Consider the following 13,644-nt stretch of genomic DNA (forward strand, 5'->3'; position numbering starts at 1 on the left):
GTTTTAAAGGCAAATGGATATGCCACCAAATACTAACTTTTTTATTGAAACTATTTTATTAAGAAATTGTAAATTTTGAAAGTTTTATTAAATATTTCAACTTTATAGAAATAAATAATAATCCAAATTCAGCTGTTTCTAAACTTTTGCACGGAAGCCTTTTCAAAAAAACAATAAAAATTAATTGACCGGTGAGTTTTAAAACTTTTGTGAAATGGATTTTGAATTGTTATAGTATAGAGCACATTCGGTAAAAACTTCAGGTTATTTGAGAAAGTTTGTGAAAAGTTATGCGTTAAAAACTGAAAAAAAGTAGGTGTTTCTAAACTTTTGCACGCTACTGTATATCTCAATAAACGTTCTATTAGTGTGTAAAGGTTAGCACTCTTTTATTCATTACGTTCATAAAATACAAATAATACTTTCTTACTCGTAGTGTCCAATACTGTTTTTGTCAAATACTCCTCTTTTTATTCTTTTTTTTTTATATATACAAATATCTCTTCTTCTCTATTTTAAAACAACCAAAACTTCAGTTTATTCTTCTTTAATCAATATTTCTTCTGACTTCTAATTAATTCTTTATTTCTTCTATTGATCAAAAGTTTTTTTTTTTTTTCTTCGATCACCTATAAAAGTTCTTGTTTATCCAAACATTTTTCAACCATAAAAATTCTCTTTAAAAATTTTTCTTATAAACTTTCTTGAAAACTCACTTTTACTTCTCTTTAAAACTCCGTCTTCCTTCTCCCTCTCCTATTAACTCCTTCTGTCCGTCAAAACTTTTTCATTTTACAAATCATTTTTGAGCTTTTTATAATTTTTAGTTGTTTTTGGCTGCGATACATATTGATCATTTATTTATATGGCAGGTTGAGTAAGTTTCCGTGTGTATGTCTTTTCCCGGTCATGGTCAAAATTGACATCAAAATGAGTGAATTCTCGTTTTCTTTAACATCGGATAAATACACTTTTATCAGAAAATGTCTCTCAATTTGAATTTGCTTGGCCTAGAAACACTAAAATTATTATTCTAAAAGTTAGTCAGGGAGCATGAAGTATAAGGACTTTCATTATTAAGACGTCTGTTTGACAAGTAAAACTCATTAGGTGACACTGCAGCTAATTTGAGATAAGTTTTAGTTAGTTTATTAAAATTCGATTTATCGAGATATCAATGTGATATCTCTAGATAAATTACTACTATTTCAGATAGATTTACGCCCTTAGTGACTTTTTCTTGCAATATGTTGTTAATATTTGGGCATCATAGTGTATAAAGATCAATTTCCCATAAAACTGTACTTAATGAGTTTTACTTGTCAACCGACGAAGAAAAATCAGTTTAATTTTTTACCAGCTTATCGATAATTTTATTCTTCATTTACTGGTAATTGCCTACAGCTTCGTTTCACAAAAAATTAATTGGACACCAACTAATTTAAAAAAATGAAAATAATTTTGATTTCTTATTTAAGTTTAACAAACCAACAGATCCTTGCCATGCTAGAAGATCCACCAACAACACATTTAAAGCTAAAAATGTACGAAATGATTTCAACAGCATTGGCTTATTTCCTCTAGATCGTGTAAAGAGAACTACAGGTTAGACTGCTTTCGATGATTTTTTTCAATTTTTTATCCTCTTTGTAGTAACAAAGATAAAGATAAAGTTAAAAAGATTAGTTACAAAAAAAAGATAAAGAAAAATAAAGAAAGATTAGTTACAAAAGAACCTGAAAAAAGACGTGATACAATATTATTGGATTGTCTGTTATATAGTCCATAACAAAGCTGCTAAAAAAAGGAAAATTAGATGAAAAACTCCTGAAACTTAACCACCCATTAATAACACCTAGTGAGAAAGGTAAAAGACATAAAGCTGCAAAAGACAAAACTACTAGTCAAAAAATAGAATGAGGAAGTATTGTAAAATGCAATCTATTTTCAAAAATTATTTATTTAGAGCCATTTGGATTGAAACTACAGCAGAAAGTTGTTCTCATGCAAAGAGTGTTTAAACTGATCTTGTATTATCTGTGTTAGGAATTATCAACCATCAATTGAATTCGTTTGCGAAGATAATAACGTTATTTAATTTTGTTATAAAATTTGTAAATTGCAACTGCGTCAAAAGTTTGCGCATTATGCGTATTTTTTTCAATGTTACTTTGTATGTATTTAGACCATGTGGAAATAATACCTCAACATCAGCACCCAAAAGCTCAAAATACTACCGTCTCCGTAGAATTAGCAGTTTTGTAGGTGTGGGTGAAAGTAAGAGATAGAGCTTAGGGCAAAGAGAGAGGCAGCTAAAATACCTTAACTCTAAGCTTAACAAATCTTTATCTTTAAATTGGAATGCCATTTTTTTCGTATTTTTAACAGTAGCAGGCGCAGATCTAAAGGGTGGCCATTATGGCAATGGCCACATAGTTTAGAGTCCTACTAATTTATTTGAAAATGTATCTAATATTATAAATGTCTGATATCTAATTTGGCCACAAATTACAAATTCCTGGATCCGCTATGAGTAGTGTGTAATTCTTCTTAACTCTTCTTAGGATTTTAAAAATATTTTATCAGATAATAATTTTAAAAATATTTTATCAGATAATAATTTTGCGATTTTAGACTTCAAAACCACCATTTAGTATCAAAACCAGCATTTAGTATTTCTTAGTTTTAGAATCAGTATTTCATTCGCAATTGATTTAGAAGTTAAAAATAAAGTTTATTGTAGCAATATAACTCTCTCAGATGGAGCACAAGTTTAAAAATGATAAGATCATTAAGAACAGTTTAATGTTAGATTGTGTTAAAAAATGGCGTTTCGGTTACGAGTTAAAAACTTAGCGTTATCGTTTACAGTATCCGTTTTTATCGCTCTGTATTTAATATGTAAATATTACGTTACAAATCATAATGAAATAAACGAAAGATTCTTGAATCCATCGCAATCGGAAATTTCCGTCATCATAGTCGATGAACACCAAGAAGGTAACATTTTTCGTAACTACTCATAAAGCGCTTTCGAATGAACTCGATTGTCGAGATGATTAATAAAAGTTCATAAGATTATCATTTTGTTTTTGATTGCCATTTGCTGCTCCTCAGCTCTCTAGATAGGAACATTAAGCTAGCATTATTATTTTTTTTTTTTTTACTGAATCTTTTACTTTCACAAAAACCTCATCGCCGACGAAATTTTTTTATTTTATTAACAAGTTCTTCATTTAGTTATACCGTATTGGTATCAAGCTGTCGAAGAAGGCTTAATTAGTAACGATGGAAATACTCTGGTAAATTATTTTCTTCTCAATTTGTTCTATACGACTGCCTTAAAAACGGCTTCACGCAATTCGATTAATGTTATATCGAATTTGCGGTTGAAAAAAATATACCTTTGCTTTAAAACTACTAGGCTCTTATTGCCAAGGAAATTAAGCAGATTGAATTGTTTCTTTGAATCTATTTCTTTAAAAGTATTAAAGCTATTACGCTTCGCTGATAAAGTATAACGCATCGGTTTGTTATTTTAGTCTTTCAGTGAAAAGATTGGGGAGAGTGTTATAATTCCAGGTTTTACGATTTGTGAAGAATTTTTCATGGGGTTCCGAGCCTTTGTTTAGTGAAATACGTGTTACGTAATTGTATCCATTTAAACCTATTTGAAATTCTTTTAAAAATTACGTAGGCCGATTCGTATTTTCTGACAAACGCTTTTCGGAGCTCTGTTGAGGCATTACATATTGATTCTGAGGATGCTTTGGATATGCAAAGATATGCAAGTATTTTTAAAAAGCATTGTTTCTGTTTTTGTTTTGTTGCTGCATTAGCCTGACTTAAATGGTCGCCTAAAGATGTCATTGTTTAAGTTGCGATAAAAAAAAAACAGGGGAATAAAAAACCTTTTTTTTTTTCAAAGCAGCACTTTTTAACTGTTTTGCAAACAAAATTAGAACATAATAAATTCTATTTGTAGTTGTAAATAACTGTAATATACAAAGTAAAAAGTGTTTATGGAAAAAATATTTTAAAGAATTTCTATAGACTTTTGGGATTCTATAGGAATCTTGTTAAACCTTTTTTAAGATTCATTTAGAATCTTAAAGAAGAATTATATACACTTTTGAAATATTATAGTTTTTGAAGGAACTCGGATAATCATTTCACAGGATATAGTAGAAAGTAATCATTTCACAGGATATAGTAGAAAGGACAATCGAAGATATTTGTCTTCTTGAATTTCAATGAATTACAAATGAAAAACAGATAATTTATCTTTCTAAAACGAGTATATAAAGCTATAATTTGCTTAAGTATGAATGTATAAACCGCAAAGGGGACACAGTATTACTTTGAACGATGCCAGAACAAGCCGCTTTCTCAATCAGTCATTATCTGTAGTTCAAAGTCAAGCAATAACTCATCAAAATCAATACTCTGCCGATCACAATCAAGTTACTCTACAGTTAGTTACAAACCCAAACATCGGTTCTTCCGAATTCACTCGAATATTACTTGATAGATAGAGACACCGATTTTACGCAAACGATACATCACTTAAAGAAAATCTGATCGTTAAAAAGTTTGCATCAAATGAGTTTTTTGATCAAGACATGCAATTCATCGTAAATGAAAGAAATAATTATTACAATTATTGTATGCCTATTGAAAGTAAAAAACCAAAGAATTGGGTTCATACAACCGTTAGTGAATTGTATATTTCGCTTCAAAGATGCTAATGCATCTTGTAAATCAACATACAATAAATGAATACTGGTCAAAAGATGATAATGCAGATAAAATATTTAAAAAAATATGATATATAGTTAAAAGGCGGTTCTGGCGCATTGACCCTTCCCATACTTAGGGAAGGGTCAATGCGTCATTCTGGTATATTCTTTTATAGCTCTTTCTTTAGCATCCCTTCTTAATGATGCCATTGATACTTTTCGATCTTTCACAGTTTTACTTTCCATTTTTATTACGGAAAGATTTTTCTTTATACCACTTTAAATTTTTCGCTCTTTAGCGGTAGTTTTTGCTTTTTGCTTTTTAGCATCAGTTTTATCACCCATTTTATTAATGGAAAGAAAATTTTTTTGCGATGCATTCAAGTTTTCGCTCTTTAGCAATTAATTCCGGTTTTGAAGAATAGATACTCATTTTTATTATACTAAGATTTTTCTTTAAGTCAATTCAATTTTTTTAAATCTTGGCACACTTTCAGCATATTTTCTTCTTCGAAAAGTTTTTACCGTTTTTTAATTCCCCGCGAAAAGAATTAAAAAATTATTTGGAAAGACGTGAATACATATTTTTAATCTCTCTAATATGTTCAGTGATTTTACGACAATTATTACGTCCGCTAGCATTTAGTTTCCAATTTGTTCCGATCAGGAATTTATTACGCAGATAAATGTCTTCTTTTATATTTCTGATCACTTCTTCAAAAGGTGCTACTTCAACCATTTCTTTGAAAATGATTCGATGTTCCTTTGGAAGTTTTCTTACGTTTTTTAGAAATTTAAGCAAACTTTTTGATTTAGCCGTATCAGAAGTTGACTTAAAGCTATCATCAAGGGCATTTAAAAGATCATCCTTTTGCATGCTTTCCATCTTTTTATTTATGCCAAGAATTTTATTTAAGTCAATTTTTTAACATGACAAAAGTTAAAAAATCAATTTTGCTGCTTTTTACGTTTTTCAAGCTTTTCAGAATTTAAAAATTCAATCTTGATTCCATTATCCACCTTTCCATCTCGACGCTCTAAATATCTCCATCCACGTCCAGTTCCTGCCATCGCTTTGTAAAGAGACTTGTATTCTACCACCTCACCCGTTTCAATGTTGGTTATTCTCACAGTGATAGGTTTTTTCTTAACAAAACTAAGCCATTCCCATTTTGGATCAACAGGTTTTTTTTCTTTTGGAGGAGGCTTTACTTTTTTTTCTTTTGCTCTTTCTAAAATCTCATCTTTACTGATCAAATTATTTTCAACCGCAAGCATCATCAACGTTATTAAATCATCTGCTGTTTTACTAACGCCGTTTTCATTCAACAAATTTTTCAAATACGATGTTGTATATCTCATTTTATTATAACAAGATTTTTTTTAAGTCAATTCAAAAATCAAACGGAATAGATGAAGTTACTAAAGAAAACTTGATCCAAAAAGGTCGAGAAGACGCGATTCAAACGTTTAACAATTTGTTTAAAAAAGGATCAACATAATCGTAAAACCAATTTATGTTTTTTTTCCACGTATTTTAAGAAAGGATCAACGTAGTCGAAAAACCAATTTATGTTTTTTTCCACGTATTTTAAAAAGATGTTTTTCTTTAAAATACAAGACATGAATAAAAGGGATGAAATTGTGAAAGAAATTAATGACAGAAGAAACGGCAACATTTCAGATGCTAATCTTCAGACTGATTTGAGAAAGCTTTACAAGCCGATCATCGAGAGCAATGAAAAGATGATCAAAAGCCTGTCAGTCGATCAAAAAAAGAAAAGACCTTTCGAAGTGAACAAAGTTGGAGATAAAATGTACATTGGAAAAATGGAGGTTGAAATAGATGGAAATGATATCATTGTTGGTGATGAAAGGTATGAAGGAACAAAAGGCCTTTGGGAACTGATGACTGAATTAATAAATACCAAAGAGCTACACCGATGAAGATTTGCAAAATTATGAAAAAATTTTAATGGATAGTGATGCTATAAGATCTGATTCGCAACCGCATAAACCGAAATCATCAAGAAGACCAAAGTATCAGCAACTTATTGCTCCTATTTGGGAAAAAATGATGCGTATTGAAAAAGGTAAAAAAGGTCGTGGTGTCATTATTCTTCCAGGCGATCCTAATGCGTTGGTGGAAAAGCTTAAATTGAGTATTGCTGCATGGCATGCTGGGAATAAAGAGTCGAGAAATGTGGCTGTTGCTATTTGCGATGAGCTGTTGAGACAAGGAGAGATTAATAAAGAGGAATATAAATCGTTAATGAGGACTATTGATAAAATTATTTAAAAAATTGTTTTTATTTAAAAAATGCTCATTGTGAACAAAAGAAGATATGTGAAAAAGAACGTTGTTGGTGGAGGTGGTATTGTGGAAAGCAAATCACGCAGTTTGTTGGTCTTCGACCCAAACTCTACTCTTACTACATCCCTGAAGAAATAGATGATCAAGAACATAAAAAATGCAAAGGTGTTAAGAAGTGCATTGTTAAAAATCACATCACTCATCAAGACTACTACGACTGCTTAATGACTAAACAAGAAAAACTCACCACCATGAACGTCTTCCGATCACGTCATCACGATGTCTACACCGAAGAGATCAACAAAGTCGCACTCAGCGCTAACGACGACAAAAGATTCATCTTAGAAGACGGAATTCACACCTTGGCTATCGGACATTACAAAACAAGGCAATAAACCAAGCGAAGAACAGGCATCTTGAAGAACTGGTATAGAAATAACATGATTATTTTTATACTTCTTCTTGATTTTTAAAGACGACTCTTAAGTATTGGTTTTGTCCAAGAACATGATATGAAGTGTTCACCATTTTTTATGCATCCTTAAGTATGGGAAGGGTCAATGCGCCAGAACCGCCTTTTAACTATATATAATATGTGACCAGAGATCGATTCATCCAATTGCTTCGTTACTTACACTTCATAGAAAATCCGAATCCAGTACAAAATGACAAACTGTGGTAAACTAGATTTGTGTTTAAGAATCTTAAAACAAAATTTTCAATTTTTCTATCCTTTCAAAAACTAGTTATTGTTGAGTCATTATTACTATTCAAAGGCAGACATGGTTTCAAACATTATATCCATTCAAAAAGGTACCGATTTGGAACAAAAAATTTTGTGTTATGTGAATGTGAAACAGGAATGGTATTAGATTTACTAGTGTACACGGGTGCTCTCACAAGAATAGTACGTGACAATATATTAGGTTTTAGCGGTTGTGTAACAAGACATCTTATTGCGAAATATGAAAATAAAGGACACATTATACTCTCAAGTCCAAATTTAGCTAACGAAGAACATTGGTTTTTGTGGTACAGTTAAGAAAAAATGAAAAAATTTTCCACTAAAAAAACCGCGTGGAACTTGCAATTTGAAAACAAGCAACAATATGTTAGCAATGCGATGAAAAGACAAACGTGATGTTTATATTATCAACAATTCACCAGGGAAAATTAAGTCCTATACAAAATATTCGAGGAGAAACAGTAATAAAATCGGGCTGTGTTATCGATTACACACAAAATATGCGGATAATAGACAAAGCAGATAACTACTGTTAAATGTGTAAGAAAATCCATCCAGTGGTTTGAGAACTTATTCTTCCATATGATGGATTTAACTGTACCAAATTGTTACAATGTATATTTAGTAAAAACTGGTTACAATACAGTAGTACTGAAAGACTTTGTGCGAAATATTATTCGACAGTTGATTCGTCACTATAGAGTATAGATAGCAGTACGACCTGGAAGACAAAGTAACGAAAAAAACTGATAGATTAGCCGCCAAACTTCATGGCTAGGTATTCTCCTTCTTATTTGCTACGAACTGGCAAACACCAGAGTGGGCAAAGAAATTGTCACGTATGTGCAAATACGCAACTTCGTGAACAAAACCTCACAGCTGAAACAACTTGGTGTCCAGAGTGTAAGGCGTCCCTTTGTTTAGGAGAGTACTACAAAAATTATAATTCCTAGAAAAAATATCGACTTTTTTATGTAAATTATAAATAAAATTTCAAAATATTCTATTATCAATTTATTTTTTTTTGCGTTCCATGAGTGCGATATTGCAAAATATACCCGTACCGAAAGAATTACTGTTTAAAAAAAAAAAAAATTAACTAGTAATGTGTTCTTTTATAGATTCATATCGACGGTCATTCAGATATGGCACCTCCAGAAGAATTTGAAGAGCTCAACGAGTTTATTCATAAAATACCGCCTTCCACAGATATGTTTTTGCCATTAATGCAATCAAATGACGTATTTATTTTATCTGCCATTTTGAAAGGGCTGATTAAACGAATAGTATGGATTCTGCCGACTTGGCAGAATTTCACTCGGCCAGTAAAACTTGAGAATTATGTTGGATGGACTAAAATTGAAGAAAACAAGAAAACGTATTGCTCGTGCCAGTCCTTTGTTTTTAAGAAGTTCGTCTCAAACTTTACCTGCATCTATTTCAATCGATTTTCAGGAGAATTAAAAAATGAACAATTTTCAAACAGCAGTATTGATAACACTGAAGTCCAGATACCAAACGCCAAGTGTCATCAACTGAAAGCGTTTTCTGCCATATTATTAAGCAAAGAAAAGTTCATAAAGCAAGCTAATTTGGAATTCATTGACAATCTTTTTGTCGACATAGATGAGGATTTTTTTGGTGTTGAAAGTGGAGTACAAGCAATCATTAACAAAGGATTAACATTAGAGCTCCATAATTATCTTAATGAACAGATCAAAATGATCATATGTCCAGCTAGTATATCAGACGAACAATATGCAGGTCAAGCGCTTCGTACCATGTTTAAAAAAGTACTTTCAATGAAAATGAATGGCGACAAAAATGAAACTGTTTTATCTGTCATTAACCAAGTCCTTACAAAGTTAGCAAGTCGTTTCTCGTGCAAAGAAAGTGAACCAACAAGTACAGACATGCTGCTGAGTAATTTCGGGCTTTTCGTGTACCAAATATCTTATGAGGAATTAAATGTGATGGGGAATATAAATTATTGTCTTGATAAAAGCCCAGGGCTTAAATTGAGACCAAATTTTGGTCTATGTTCTGGAAATATTTTCCCTGGCGACCCCATAAACCCTATTCATGTGGCATCACACCAAGAGATTGTACAAGTGGGTGAGAGTCTAACTTCAATACTGAGAAAAATTAACTCCAAAGGACGTATAAAATTTGTATCTATTGCTCGTTCTCTTAGAGACGGATATACTCCCAGACACCAACAAAGAGAAATAGAAAAAATTATTCTTAAGAGCCTGGAAGAGACAGCTCAAGATTTCAACAAAAAAATAAAAGTAAAGTATGATAAACATCTTGTCTTCGGCAAAGAAGGATGGGTTGTTTAAATCTCATACCTAAACTCCTTTTTTATAATGTACGATTTCAATAAATCTAAATAGTAGGTATGAAGCTTGATCGCATTTTTGATTAGAAACTGAAGAGGTGAGCGATAGGTTTACATGGTTTAGGGTTTTTAACTATATAGTCAATAATATATACCTTTGAAGTGCTTTACCCATTGGCAGAGAAAAATTATTTTATATTTTGAAAAAAAAAAAAAAACGTATAGAAAATTACTTCCCTGGTTGTCTCAGTGCTGAGATTTACTTAGCTGATGCGCATAATTTTGCCAGACGCACTGAAGGCTTTTTCAGAGGATGAATAGGAATCTTGATTATCATAGACCTGAGCAATCCAAAGGTTTTGATTGACCAGCGCTACAGAATATGAGTGCTACCTCCTACTGTTGGCAAATTAGAACTTTAAGATTAATCATCTACGCGAATACCCGCTGCTATTTAAAATAACTATTAATAAAATTTTCACATTTATTGGGCCAGTGACGTTTCTATGAGTTTGAGGTCTAGGGGGTCCATTTTGGCGATAATTAACCCTTTATTAGCCTTTGACTATTAATCTGGAAAAAAACTGGTTGAAAATGTCCAAGTCGTAAATTTATACTTTGAATGACAATAAATAAATTTTATTGAAACCATTCAAAGAGAAAATCCATTTTGAAAAGTTTTTTTCTGTCTATTAGTCTGTTTTTTATAGTAAATTATAGTCTATTTTGAAAGTTTTAATCTCTATTAATGGTACGTAATTTGATAAAAACATAGAAAAAAAGCAAATAAAAATGAACTTCTTTACAATAATTTATAATAATTTTATGTTTAAGCTACCAGTTAAAGTTCTGGCCAGTCTCCAAGAGTTACAATCTAATACGTTTTATGTGGTTACAATTAGCTGCATTTTCATAAGCGATCTAGTTTCTTCTATTTTCGCTAATTTCAGGCCTAAGTGGTGCCAAGGGTCTATTCTGGCTGGTGCTTAAGAAATCTACTTCCGGCAAGTGTTTGTATACACCATCAGACTCCTTAAATCAAAATGCTATTACATGTCTATTCACATCACACACAATTCATTCAGCGGTTCATTCATTCAAATCAAGAAATACTTGCAATTAACAAGGGAGAAAAAATCCTTTCTTAAGGATCTACAGCGCAATGCAAAGTAAGCGCAAATTAATGTTTATTTACTTATTTATTTATAAACATATTTACTAAAAAAAAAAACATTTAGATCAAACAAATTATATTTTATGCAATCTGCATAAACCTATTAAAATAAAATAAAGTTTGCAGATACATTTTGAAGAACCAGTCATGATAATGGTGGCTGCAACTGATTTGTTGGCACTATCAAGTAACTTATAACAGAGTATTCTCCTCTGAAAGCTTGTAACAACTGAACTTGAAACGTTTAATAAAGCGAAAAAAAGCGATTCCTAAAATAAGATAAATACATATTTTGAAAAGCATGTATGCCACATCCCTACAAAAGTATCTCCTAACTCAATTTGATTTAACATAAATTTTCTGCTTCATATACATGGATACTTCGTTGGAGAAATGTATTTTAAATTTTTGTTAAGACGCAGTATAAATTTTACCCGCGTTCAATTGTATATAATTACATTTTTTGCAAACAAATGTTTTCTAAAGTAAAATAATGTAATAATGAAAGTAGTTGATGAACATCAAACAATATTTTGAACAACAACAAAAAAGTCTTGGTTGTTTACAGACGTAAAAAATTTGACCCTAGTTATTGCCCTTTCATTATTTTTTAGTTTTGCTTCATTTATTTTATGCCTGTTTTGTAGGCAAGGGCATAGCGAAGATAAATGTCCAGGTAACCCCCTTAACTACATTCATTTAAAATTTTGTACGGTTTAAGATTTTTCGGATTCTATATTTAAATCTTTTTGCACTTAAATTACACATTAAGGCGAGTCACACTATCATAAATTACGGCTCTTAACATCGCAAATGTTGTTACCAGCAACATTTATCAAAAATACATGATTTTACCGTAAAGTGTATTAAAGTTTCACTTCTTATTCTAAATTTAACCACTTCTAAAAGTTTCGTAAGTTGATTGATTTTTTAATTGAAAATATTTTTGTCTGTAAAAGAGGAAGTTAATTATTATGGCATGTATATAACAACCTAAAACTATAAGCAAAAATGATTCCCTTCCAAAAAATAAGACAACGTTATTGCAATTTAATTAGACGTTGGTATCATCCAAAAGTTGGCTATAACTTCTATACCAGCCTTTTAAGATAAATCAAATTTCATGAAGTAAATCTTGGTTTTTTTTGGTAAGAAAAAAATTTTAACAAATGACCGTGTTTAAGCAACGTGAATAGAAAAAAACTGTCAGAAACAGTTTTTGAAGTTTACTGAAAGTAAAGGGGTTACATTCTTGATCTGAACCACGACGAGAAAACATATCCTACAGGGCATGGACGTGATAAAGCATAATATTATTTTTTGAATGAACTCGTATTTTCTTTTTGCTGAAAGAAATGCGTTTAAAAACATCGTGGATATATTGGTGGTCGAGCCAAAAAAGGTGCATCGAAAAAGCTTTATATAGTGCATGAAAATCTCTAAAGATTTTAACTAAAGAAAAGAAGCGCTAATGTCACTGCTATGATGACAAATGATACGCACCGGCGATATCGACCGTTTTTTTCAAATCCACCTTTTATAAAGCTTTCAAGATGCTTTCAACAGTAAGGCCTGGTTACACTCGCTGCATCACGTGTGTTTGCCGAAACTTTTACAAGTCTTATTTTGCTGTAAACACATGCTGTAAGATCATTGTTTTAACACAATCTTAAGAATGTTTTTTAACTGTGCGTTACAGAGTTCTGTTTACTATTGTTGTGTAGAATTTTACTCCATAAAAATAAGTTATATCTCAATATTGAAGTACATTAAAATTTACAATTGTTTTTGATTCACATCTCTTTACAAATAGTCTACGTAAATTGAAAAGAAATTATAACAAAGTAAAAACAGTTTTTATGTATAAAATTTCTGTTCTTTTTAACATTATTAGTGTGTGAGTGGTATGTGGTTGATGTGTGTGGGAGGAAGGGGAGGTAGTTTGTCGCCGTGGGACCAGTCTCGTCTATTTAGATAAAAATTAACGTAAACAAGCCGACTAGAAATTTTGTCGCTCTGCACAACAGAATTCCAGAACTCTGCTCTATTTAAACATAAAACATCTAACAACTGTTTGCTAATTTTTTTTTTGAAAAAGTTTCTCATGTACTTTATATCGGAAATATATCGGAAAGCAATCAATTGTAGAAAGAAACTGTGTCAAATAGTTTTTTAGTTTTAAAATTACAAGTAAATTCTAATTAAGAAATAATTTGCAAAACAGAGAGTGTATTAAAACTGATTGCGGTAGGTTGTTTTGTAATCCTTAATCCTGCTAATTATTATGCCTCAATTGGTATCTCGTCTACTTAAACTCTAATCCGTGCCGTC

At 31.2% G+C, this 13,644-nt stretch overlaps 1 protein-coding gene across 1 annotated transcript; it reads left to right on the forward strand.

The window, feature by feature from the left end:
* The first annotated feature begins 2,801 nt into the window (after positions 1-2,801).
* LOC145183497 (uncharacterized) lies at positions 2,802-10,207 on the forward strand. Its single transcript, XM_090084229.1, has 3 exons — positions 2,802-3,000; positions 3,241-3,302; positions 8,920-10,207. Exons 1-3 carry the CDS (start codon positions 2,826-2,828, stop codon positions 10,138-10,140), a joined length of 1,458 nt encoding a protein of 485 aa, XP_089940355.1. The 5' UTR covers positions 2,802-2,825; the 3' UTR covers positions 10,141-10,207.
* Positions 10,208-13,644: the final 3,437 nt, after the last annotated feature.

This window comes from Hydra viridissima, unplaced genomic scaffold (genome assembly GCF_058129835.1).
Source record: "Hydra viridissima isolate aposymbiotic clone 2 unplaced genomic scaffold, HvirCarnegie_v1 scaffold_4, whole genome shotgun sequence".
In the NCBI taxonomy this organism is placed as follows: Eukaryota; Metazoa; Cnidaria; class Hydrozoa; order Anthoathecata; family Hydridae; genus Hydra; species Hydra viridissima.